Raw genomic sequence first — 11,206 nt, 5'->3', positions numbered from 1 at the left:
AGGAACAGTGCGGGCGGCGGGGGGGAGGGAAGGGAATAAACATGGGGAAATAGTTTTACTTTGTGTAATGATTCATCCACTCCCAGTCTCTATTCAAGCCTAAGTCAATTGTATCCAGTTTGCAAATTAATTCCAATTCAGCAGTCTCTCGTTGGAGTCTGTTTTTGAAGTTTTTTTGTTGAAGTATAGCCACTCTTAGGTCTGTGATCGAGTGACCAGAGAGATTGAAGTGCTCTCCTATTGTTTTTTGAATGTTATAATTCTTGACGTCTGATTTGTGTCCATTCATTCTTTTACGTAGAGACTGTCCAGTTTGGCCAATGTACATGGCAGAGGGGCATTGCTGGCACATGATGGCATAGATCACATTGGTAGATGTGCAGGTGAACGAGCCTGCATTCAGTTTCTTAATGTATTAGGCTTAGACTGGCGTGTTTTTGCTTTATTTTGTTGGGTGACTTACTTTCCTCTGTCTGAAGAGAAGAGGAGGAGCAAAGGGGGGCGTCGGAGGTCAGGTTGCTGGAAGTCTATGTGGGGGGACTGGAAGAGGGGGGAGTCCAGGGCGTCTTGGCTGAAAATCGCTGATTTCTGTGCCAACAAGCTCTGTCCTACACCGTGTTCCTGTCAACTAATAAACCTTGTTTTCCTGCCTGACTGAGAGTCACATCTGACTGCGGAGTCGGGGGGCAGGAGCCCCATGCAGGCCGATTCGCTGTGGGGAGCGCATGGAACGGCGGGGGATGCTGAATGCTCCGAGGGCGGACCCAGGAAGGTGGAAGCCGGGTGAGCTTCTTGACCTGGCGACAGTCTGCTCTGCGAGAGGAGGCTCCCCCAGAGTCCGGCCTGGCTTCGCGGGGAGCAGATCCAGAGCATCGCCCAGGGACTCCGGGACAGGAGGATCGCGCCAAGGAGCCGGTTCCTGACCCGGCTGGGGCCGCAAGAGAGGCTGGGGGCAGCCAGGCAGCCCCAGGACCCACCTGCCCGACTAGCAGGGGATCTTCACGGCTGAGTTCCCCTCCCCGTTGGTGGAGTGGAGACGGTTGGAGTTGGAAATGGAACGGAAGGCGCTGGAGGACCGTGAGAAGGAACGGCAAGACCATGAGAGACAGGGGCGGCATGGACTGGCGATGGCTTAGCCGAGAAGCAGAGAGATTCCTGCCGGGTAAGCAGGGATGGGCCCTGGGGGGCTAAGCCCACAGGGAACTCGGATACCAAGGTGCTGCCTCAGTTTAAGGAAGGGGGTGATCTAGATGCCGTCTCCCTGCCCTTGAGATGGCCTGCAAGGTGCACCAGGTTGGCCTGCAGCCAGGCTTCAGCCTCTCACCCCCTTACCGTGGCCCAAAGCCATAGGGATGCTCGGCCAGGTGGATGGGCTGGAAGCAGGGGGCTTTGAGCTGCGCGAGTGTGAGCTGACCCAGGGGATGACCTGTGTGGAACTGGCCACGCTGATGGGGGAACACACCCGCAAGGGGGTGCATGGGGCCGGGGCCCAGACCAGGAGGACGCGATGGACTGGTGGGGCTGGAGCGACTATCTGAACTCTGTCCCCCCGACCCGAGGATGTGGCTGGTGGACAAGAGGCCGAAGGACCTGGGCCTCGCGGGGCGGCTGGCTGACGAGTTTGGAGACAGCAGGTCGGGCTATGGAGTCCCAGGGGGACAGGCCCACATCAGTGCAGAAGGGGGGTCACCCAGGGGCGTCCCTGAAGGGAGTCTCGGATAAAGCCCCCCCGAGACGCACAGCCAGCACCCGAGCTGGCCGGCTGGCCCCAGGGGACCAAGGGGACCCGAGGAGTAATTCCCGTGGGCAGTAATTACGTCAGCCCCGGGTCAGCTCACGCTCACACCAGCTGCTGCAGAGCTGTGCCTGGCCCGGAGCCTGGGACGCGGCCCAGCAGCTTGGCAGCTTCTGCGACCCCGGCCAGAGGGGGGGAAAAGCCGGGATAAGGTGAAGCCCCCTTGAGGCCCCTGCCCAACATAGAGGAGCCTTTCCAGAAGGTGGCTATGGACGTAGTGGGGCCCCTCAGCAAGGCGACCCGGTCAGGGGAGAAACACGATGGATTTCGCCACATGCTACCCCGAGGTGGTGGCTCGGTCCTCCCCCGAGGCAGACCCCAGGGCAGAAGTGCTGCTGACCATCTTCAGCAGAGGGGGGTCCCCAGCAAGGTCCTTACAGACCAGGGGTCCAATGTCATTTCAGCCCTGCTCCGGGGCTTGTGGGAGAAACGAGGGGTCTGGCCCACCGGGGCGTCTGCAGATCACCCTCCGTCCCACGGGCTGGAGAGGTTCAATGGGACCCTAGAGATGATGCTGAAAACCTTTAAGTACTTACCCCACCGGATGTTCACGTACCGGGAAGTGTCCCAGGTTCTCTCCTTTCGAGTTGCTGTACGGGAGGGGAGTGAGGGGACCCCTCGACTTGATGCGGGACGAGTGGGACGGAAAGGCCTCCCCGATGGAGAATGGGTGGAGGAGCATGTCCTGACTTTCCGGGAAAAGCTCGCAGAGCTCATGGGCCTGGCCGGGGAGAAGCTGGCCAGGGCCCAAGGGACGCAGGTCTGGTGTGACCGCAGGGCGTGTGCCCGCTCCTATGGTGCCGGCGACCGGGGATGGCTCTTATCCCCATGAGAGAGAGCAAACTACAGGCTGCTTCGACGGACCTGTGGCGGGTTTGTACCTCGTCATCCCCTTGAGTCGGGGTGGGGGGGTAACCCCACCTCTCTATGCCTACATCTGTTTTTACCCCCCCGCCCCGTAGTCAGTACAGAGTGGCCCAAGGGCCAGGATCTGTATCCTGCCTTTTCTGGAGCGGGATAGCGTGGCCTCGCGGCCGGAGTTCATGCCCCGTGCCCCTAGGGCAGTGCGGCCCAATGGCCAGAGTCCCCCTAACTGCCCCTCCCTTAGCGGGATAGCGCAGTCTCACGGCCGGAGTTCATGCCCCGTGCCCCTAGGGCAGTGCGGCCCAATGGCCAGAGTCCCCCTAACTGCCCCTCCCCTAGCGGGATAGCGCAGTCTCACGGCCGGAGTTCATGCCCCGTGCCCCTAGGGCAGTGCGGCCCAATGGCCAGAGTCCCCCTAACTGCCCCTCCCTTAGCGGGATAGCGCAGTCTCACGGCCGGAGTTCATGCCCCGTGCCCCTAGGGCAGTGCGGCCCAATGGCCAGAGTCCCCCTAACTGCCCCTCCCCTAGCGGGATAGCGCAGTCTCACGGCCGGAGTTCATGCCCCGTGCCCCTAGGGCAGTGCGGCCCAATGGCCAGAGTCCCCCTAACTGCCCCTCCCCTAGCGGGATAGCACGGCCGGAGTTCATGCCCCGTGCCCCTAGGGCAGTGCGGCCCAATGGCCAGAGTCCCCCTAACTGCCCCTCCCCTAGTGGGATAGTGCAGCCTGATCCATCACTGGGACTCCTACCAAAACGCGCTGACCTCACAGCGGTGGGAGCTCCCGTGGCATCGGGGTCTCCAGGATCCCCAGCACCAGGCTACTCCCGGGGGGCCGATAGCAGCAGGCATCTGGTCCCGGCTCCCCTGGGCTGGAGCCTCCGGGGAGCCCTCGGCCGCCAGCCCCGACTGAGCAGCTCCGCAGGCTTTTATACCTGACTCCCCCCGCCCCCCCCCGTGGAGCATGCCCAGCAGAGCCCCAGGGTTGGGCTTCCTCGGCTGGGGGGCAGGGTTAACCCCCTCAGTACTGGAGCGGGGCCGATCCGCCCCGGCACAGGGCCCTTGAAGGTCATCAAGCCGCTGAACGAGGGGGCGGGGGTGTCTAACCGGGTTCCCAGCCCGGGTGCACCACGTCAGGCTGAGCGCACGGCCTGTGGGAGCGGCAGGGAGACGACCCCCTGGACGGGTGGATCTGTTCCCTGGGACGGGGCTGGCCCTTCACAGGGATCGATCCCCCTCTCCCACCAGCTAACCCGGCCCAGCAGGTGGAGACCCGAGGGGTGCTGGGCTCCTACCAGCCTGGGCTCACTAACCTGGCTGCCCACCGGGTAAAGGCTCCCAGCTTCAGGGTTACGACCTGGAGGTGGCCCACGTTAAGGGGAGAGCCAGCGTTAGAGCCGATGCTTTGTCCCGGAGAGGGGGGCCGGAACTTCCCCAGGCCACTGGCTAAGTGACCCCGCTCAGTTCGGTTTTATTCATCGCGTTATGCTGCATGTGAGCCTTCCTGTCCTAGACTAATACTGTGTGTGCCTCAGTTTCCCTGTGTGCTGCACTGATACTTCGGGGGTGGGAATGGCGGGGGTGAGTTTTGCTGGGGCCCGGAGGCAGGCGAGGCTGCCCAGCTGTCTGCACCTGTGTGACCTGGAACCCGGGGGGGGGTGCGCCCAGGTGACACCTTTCGCCCGGGAAGGGAGACAAAGAGAAGGAGGAGGAGCAAAGGGGGTGTCGGAGGTGGGGTGGCTGGAGGCTGGGGGTCTGTGTGGGGGGGCAGGAGGGGGGAGTCCAGGGTGTCTAGCCCAGGACTCCCCAAGATGGACGTGGCTGAAAGTCCCTGATTTCTGTGCTAACAAGCTCTGCCCTGCGCCGTGCTCCTGTCGCCGACTAAACCTTGTGTTCCCGGTGGGCTGAATCCCATATGACTGAGGGGTTGGGGGGCAGGGCCCCTGGGCCCCCACAGGACCCCGCCCGGGCGGACGTGCTGCGGGAAGCGCCCGGTGGGGCAGGGGAGGCTGAATGCTCCGAGGTCGGACCCCGGAAGCTGGAGACGGTCTGCTCCGAGAGGTGACTCCCCCCGAGTCCTGCCTGGCTTTGTGGGGAGCAGTTCCCGAGCATCGCCCTGGGGACCCAGGGACCAGAGTAACACGGATTTCTTTGGGGTGTGGACCCCGTTGGGAGCTGGGTGTCTGGGGGCTGGAGACAAGTGAGGGGCTGACAACACTGCAGAAAGCCCCCGGCTGGAGGACGTTTTAATGACCCAGTTGTTCCCGGGAGAGCTCTGGGGAGGGTCGGCCGGTGCTGAGGCTGAGGCCAGACGCATCAGGGCTCCATCACCCTTGTGCTGGTCAGGGCAGCAGCAGCCTGGAGAGGGGGACCTGCACCCCCAGAGCAGGGGTCAAGGGGGGCTGGGCCGTGACCAGGAAATCCCTGCACTGAGTGGTGGTTCCAGCCTAATTATCCCCATTAATCCTCAGGCCCCAGACACAAGCCCTAGCCGGTCCCACGGTGCCAGGGCAAAGATTGGCTGGATCGGGGGGCAGGGCATGGGATACGGGACCTTTTCCCTACTGGCGGCGCTGGCTCTGGTCCCTGCCCCACCCCAGAGGGGCCGTGTCTCAGCGCCGGGCCAGGGGTCCCCAATAACCAGCCCCCGCCCCACCCCAGAGGTGGTCGCATTTCACTGCGGGCAGGGTAACCTTTGCCAGCAGAGGGATCGGGGTGGGGAATGAACCCAGGTGTCCAGGGCTCTGGGATGCTGGATGGGACCAAGCCGTAGGCGGGGGCCGTGCAGGGCAGCTCCAGCTTTTGCTGCCCACCCCCCTTTCTGTCTTCCTCCATCCCTCTGATCCTTCCTTCACTCCCCAGCCCCCCCAGACCCCATCGCCTCTGAACCCCCTGCGCCCAGCTCCTTCCCTCGGCCCCCCCACACCTCATCGCCTCTGAACCCCCTGGGCCCAGCCCTGCACCCCATCGCCTCTGAACCCCCTGGGCCCAGCCCCGCACTCCATCACCTCAGAACCCCCTGGGCCTGGCCCCAACCCCCCTTCCCTGGGTCCCCCCGCACCCCATCGCCTTTGAACCCCCTGGGCCCAGGAGTTGAACCCACTTGAACCCACTTCCCCTCTCCAGCCAGGACTGTTATTATTGCTGTATTACCGCAGGGCTGAGGAGCCTGTCATGCCCAGGACCCCCTTGTGCTCGGAGCTGCCCAGATGCAGAACAAAAACACAGAACCTACCCCTGGAGCCCGGGTCCCTCACACCCAGCTCTGGAGGGGCCCTGCCCGCAGGAGCTCTCAGCCAAGCCCAGCCAGCGACTTGGAGCTGCCTCCCCGGTGCCCCGTGGGCCATAGTGTTGTCAGGGCTCCCTCTGAGTGGCTGGGCCAATGTCCCACGGGCAACCCACTTGCTACCCGGACACCCCAGCTCAGCCTGGACACCCTGCCAGGACCCTCCTGGTTCCCATGCCCCACTGTGACGGCTTCGGCCCCCTTGGGACCGTTACCTAACGTGCTGAATTTACCTCTGAGCCTGTTTTCCCTGCCAGCTTGGGACTCCAGACCCCTGCCTTGTTGAGCCAGACACACCAGCCTCGTGCAACCCAGACCCAGGCCACGCCACCAACGCTGCAGACTTTAACCACAAACAGCTCAGCAAGTCACCTGTCTCCAGCACCCAGACACCCAGCTCCCAATGGGGTCCAAACCCCACATAAATCCCTTTTACTCTGTATAAAGCTTATACAGGGTAAACGCATAAATTGTCCGCCTCCATAACACCGATAGAGAGATATGCCCAGCAGTTTGCTCCCCCGGGGATTAATCACTTACTCTGGGTTAATTAATAAACAAAAGTGATTTTATTAAGTATAAAAAGTAGGATTTAAGTGGTTCCAAGTAAGAACAGCCAGAACAAAGTAAGTCACCAAGCAAAATAAAACAAAACGCGCCAGTCTAAGCCCGATACATTAAGAAGCTGATTACAGGTGAATCTCACCCTCGGAGGGGTTCCAAGACGCTTCTTTTGCAGACTAGGTTCCCCGCTAGCCTGGGCCCATCCTTTCCCCGGTACAGCCCTTGTTCCAGCTCAGGGGGTAACTAGGGGCTTTCTCATGATTGCAGCCCCCTTTGTCCTGTTGCACCCCCTTTTATAGCTTTGGCCCAAGGCGAGAATCCTTTGCCTCTCTGGGTCCCCACCCCTCCTAAATGGCAAAGCCCCAGGTTCAAGATGGAGTCCAGCACCAGGTGACATGGTCCCATGTCCTGGGAGACGTCATGACCCACTGGCTGTCACCCAGGGACACAGGAGCGCTTGGAAGTAAACAGAACCATTTACCCCCAATTGTCCTAGTCAGTGGGAGCCATCAAGCTTCCAAGCCCCCATTAATGGCCCACACTTTGCATAATTACAATAGGACCTCAGAGTTATATTTCTTATTCCTAGTTTCCGCTTCGAGACTGACAGCGTCATACCAAGGGGAGGGCCACACTCAGCCGGTTATAAGCTTTGTAATGACGCCTTACAAGAGACCTGGATCCCAGCGATCCCACGGCACCCCTAAGTGTCCAATGCCCCCTGAATGTCCCAGAGGGAGGAGAATCCCACCCCCCACCCAGGGCCCTGATCTCCCAGCGCTTTGATCCAGACTGGCCCTTGGGGGGCCCACAGCTCTGGAGCCGGGCACAGATCCAGCCCCGAGGTCCATGTCCCCAGGAGAGGGGCCAATCCCCGCACCCTGCCAGTGCCGCCCCCTGAGGCCCTGGACTCTCTTGGTCTAATGCCCTGGTAGCCCCTGGAAGGAGAGAGCAGGGGGGAGGGTTAGGGGGTGTATTGGCCCCACCCCCACCCCAGAGAGGGAGAGGACTCACCTGTGTCTGCTCCACCAAAGCACCATGGCCACGGCGGCTACGGCCAGAACCCCCAGGGTGATGCCCACGGACAGGCCGGGGCCCCAGCGCCTGCTCTGCCCTGTAAAACGGGGGGCCGTGCTGGGAACGGGGACAGGAGTATGGGCCCTGGTCACTCTGCCTGCTCCACCCACCCCGACCCACTGCCCTCAGCCGTGGGTCCCTGCTCCCCCCACCCCAACCCACTGCCCTCAGCCCCCCCACCCTGACCCTCCTCTCTCAGCCTCCCCTGCAATCCCCCTGCACCCTTCACCCCGACCCACTTCCCTCAGCCCCCCAGCCCTGTTCCCTCAGCCTCTCCCGCAGTCCCACCGCTTCTCCCCCCACTTCCCACCCCCTCAGCTTCCCCCCACTCTAGTCCTGCCCCCACATCCCAGTCCTGTCCTGTTCCCTGCAGCTCCTCCATCCTGCTCCCCCTGATCCATCCCCCCACCCCCTCTGCCTCCCTGCTCCCCAATCCCACTGCCTGGACCCACCCCCGTCCCACTCAGGATATGCAGGAAAACCCTCCAGAGACCACGACCGCACCGCCTCCCCCAGGGACATGCACCTACCCCAGGGGATCAGCAGGCTCTGGCCCCCCAGGCTGCTGTGCTCCACCCGGCAGGCGTAGCTGTGCCCGTCGCCCGGCTCCACGGCCAGGGAGCTGCGCAGCTGGTAGGTCAGGTCCGCGTTGGGCAGGATCCCGCTGGAGTTCAGCCGCCCGCCCGGCACCACCTCCTCCCCGTCCTGCAGCCAGGCCACGCGGCCGGGGTAGAAACCGGTGACCCGGCAAACCAGCAGTAACGGCGCGGGGGTCCCGGCTGGGGGAGGCTCTTGGGCAAACACCACGGCGACCGGCCGCTCTGAGACAGGAGGGAGAGAGATGGGGCGGGGGAGAGGGGACTCACTAGCCAAGCCCAGCTCCATTCCCCGGGGTCAGGTGTTGGCCCCGCTGTCCTGGCCAGACCCTGCAGTTACTAGTGGTGAGGGAATCCCCCTTCACTTCCTGTCCTAAACTGCTGTGCAGTGCGGCCATGAACGGCTACTGTGCTCCAGCCCAGCTATAGCTGCATTGGTACACCAGGCAAGGGGTCCCTGGATAAACAGCCCCCATGCCCCACCCCAGAGGGGGCTGCATCTCAGTCCAAGGTGAGGGATCTTTGTAGAGGCCACCCCCGTGCCCAACCCCAGAGATGGCTGCGTATGAGCACTGGATGCAGGATCCCTACCCCAGAGGTGGCTGCATCTCAGCGAGTGGGGAGTGGTGTCCAGCCTCACCTTGCCTCTCCAGAGACTCTTTCCCATGCTGGACAAAGTTCTTGAGCTCACTGACACACGTTCTCAGGAGAAACCGAATCTTGCTGGCTGTGCCCTTATCCCGGTTGAGAAGGTCCCGGGCATAGAGCTCCAGGTTGTTTCCCCACCGGGCGAGCCAGGTGCCAGCGTCCACGTCGAAGCTGATGAAGTACTTGCCATTCACTCCGGTGTCATCGAATCCCCTCGAGGTGCCGTTGGGGTGCAGCTCGCAGCCGAGGGAGCCCTGGGTAACGAAGGGGTCTGGAACAGGACGGGCAGGGGGATGAAGACGGGTGTCCGGAGGTCACAGGAGGGGGCAGAAATAGAGAGATGGGGGGAGTAAAGACATAATGTCAGGTGCCACGAGGATGTTGGGCCACACGACGGCGGCGGGATTGTGGGGTGGTCCTGGTTGGAGTTAAGGGTAAGTTGCAGTTTCTGTGTAAAGCTGATTTTTCACGTGCATAGTCAGATTGGCTTGAAAATTGATGCGTTACATCGGCAGAGTTTGTGATGCAAATTTGGGGTCCCTTGGTCACGGGGTCCTGAGATACAGATCCCTGCCCAAATGACCTGCTTTCAAAGGGTCAGGGTACATGTCAGGAAAGACCCGGAGCCTCGGCTCAGGATATGGGATGAGGGGCCTTTCCCCTCCTGGAAGTTCAGGCCACAATCTGGCCCTAGACCTGGGTGGAGAATGGGACACAGGTGTTTCCCCTCTGAGGGCCGCCGACTCCAATCAGCCAAAGGGCCAGGGACTGGCTGTCTTGCCCCCAATGACACACTCAGTGGCTGTGGTGAGTGTGTCCGTTCTCAGCACCCCGGGTGGGTCAGGGGAAGGATCCCCTCAGCCCGCTCCATACTCACAGCCCATTCCCTGCTGCTGAGCTATTCTGTTCACAGTACGGTTGAAGTTGAACAGGTAGCGATGGATCAGCAGCTCCAGGTCCTGCCACTGCTTCGGGGTCAGGCCCTGCTGGGCCCAGGGCTGCAGGCAGCGGATCTCGCAGGTGCTGCAATCCATGGAGTGGGTCTCCAGGTCGCCCAGCAGGGCCATCCCCTCCATGTCCGCGGAGCTGGCGTTGTGGAAGACGTCGATTTGGAGCAGCCGGAGAGTGACAGACGCTGGCAGGTCAGGAGGAGAGGCTGGGGCAGGGGGCAGGAAATAAGGGGAGGATAAAGCGGGTGGGGAGAGAGATGAATGAGTCTCTGCCCCGTAAACAATCCTGTGCTACGGGGTCTCCCTGCTGATCCCTAACCTGCCTCCCCCGTCCTACTCCCCCAGCAAGGGTCACTAGCCCAGTGTGGTACTTCCCCACCCTGGCTCTAGTATTACACCATCCCCACACATCCCTGGTAGCAAAAACAGCTGGGGGGGGCCCTACTTACCAGCCAGGACCCCCCATGGCCAGGGGAGGAGCAGCAGAGGGGGCAGCATCCTGGCAGGGGAAGGGGGTCCGGTCTCTGGCGGGCGTCTGGGCAGCGGGATGAGGGGCCCAGGATCCCCATGTGCTTTCAGTTCCTCCGCAGCCCACACGCCTCTACACCAACTTCTCTCTTTGTGTTTCCTCAGCGCTGCACCCACGGCTCTCAGCCCCGAGCCAAGCAGGGCAGAGGAAATTGGGGAGTGGGGGCAGCACGGAAGGGGGGCTCCCCAGCACCAAGATCAGAACCCTAACCCTGTCCCCAGCAGACTCAGGGTGTGTCCACACTGGCACTAAACCCCCGCCCCCCCCCCAAAGGATAGAAGTGTTACTGAGGAAAAGTGCCAGTATGACCAGCGCTCCTGACGGCCAAGCTGCTGTCGCTTGGGGGGTGGGGGCTGGAAGATTTTGTTCACAAACAGTAACCACAGTGCCCCCCCCCCCGCCAGCCTCTGGCCCCAGCTCTGCCTCCCCCCTGAGAGGGGCTGGCATCTGTGCTTTTTGCTCGGCCCCTCCGCACCGCACAGTTTGGATGCACAAGCCAGGGCTTTAAAAAGGACTGTCACGGTGAACACAGGATGTATGGTCACCCTCCTGCCCGGGGAGAGCCCCCTCCTGCCCCACCCTGCCCCCTGAAGCACAGCCCCTGGCGCTGCCCTGGGGCAATGGGGCCAGCCCTGACTGCCCGGGTGTAATAGTAGGATTTTATGTTTGTATTTTGTATAATTCTGTATCTGAGCTGATTTCAAGGCAGTAACAGACCTTTGAGGATCACCACTTTGTTGTAGGTTTAGCATTTTAAAATAAGTAAAAGAATGCTGGGATTGTTTTCTTCTGCAATGCAACTTGATGTACCTGTTCAAATGCTCTGTGTAAATCAATTCTGTGCTGTGTGTGAATGAGGAATGTGGGTTAAGAGATCCGTGTGAAGGCCATCGCTGAAC

The 11,206-nt window shown here is 61.7% G+C and overlaps 1 protein-coding gene across 1 annotated transcript; it reads right to left on the bottom strand.

The window, feature by feature from the left end:
* Positions 1–5,806: 5,806 nt before the first annotated feature.
* LOC119842671 (antigen-presenting glycoprotein CD1d-like) lies at positions 5,807–10,431 on the bottom strand. The gene is given in 8 exon segments (XM_038371062.2): positions 5,807–5,858; positions 7,388–7,445; positions 7,522–7,550; positions 7,552–7,621; positions 8,115–8,405; positions 8,821–9,099; positions 9,706–9,984; positions 10,228–10,431. Coding segments are annotated over 8 exon segments (1,107 nt in total). The 5' UTR covers positions 10,277–10,431.
* Positions 10,432–11,206: the final 775 nt, after the last annotated feature.

Source organism: Dermochelys coriacea, chromosome 14 (assembly GCF_009764565.3).
Source record: "Dermochelys coriacea isolate rDerCor1 chromosome 14, rDerCor1.pri.v4, whole genome shotgun sequence".
Taxonomy (NCBI): Eukaryota; Metazoa; Chordata; order Testudines; family Dermochelyidae; genus Dermochelys; species Dermochelys coriacea.
The sequence above is the reverse complement of the archived record's forward strand: the minus strand, read 5'-3'. Positions and strand labels throughout refer to the sequence as shown.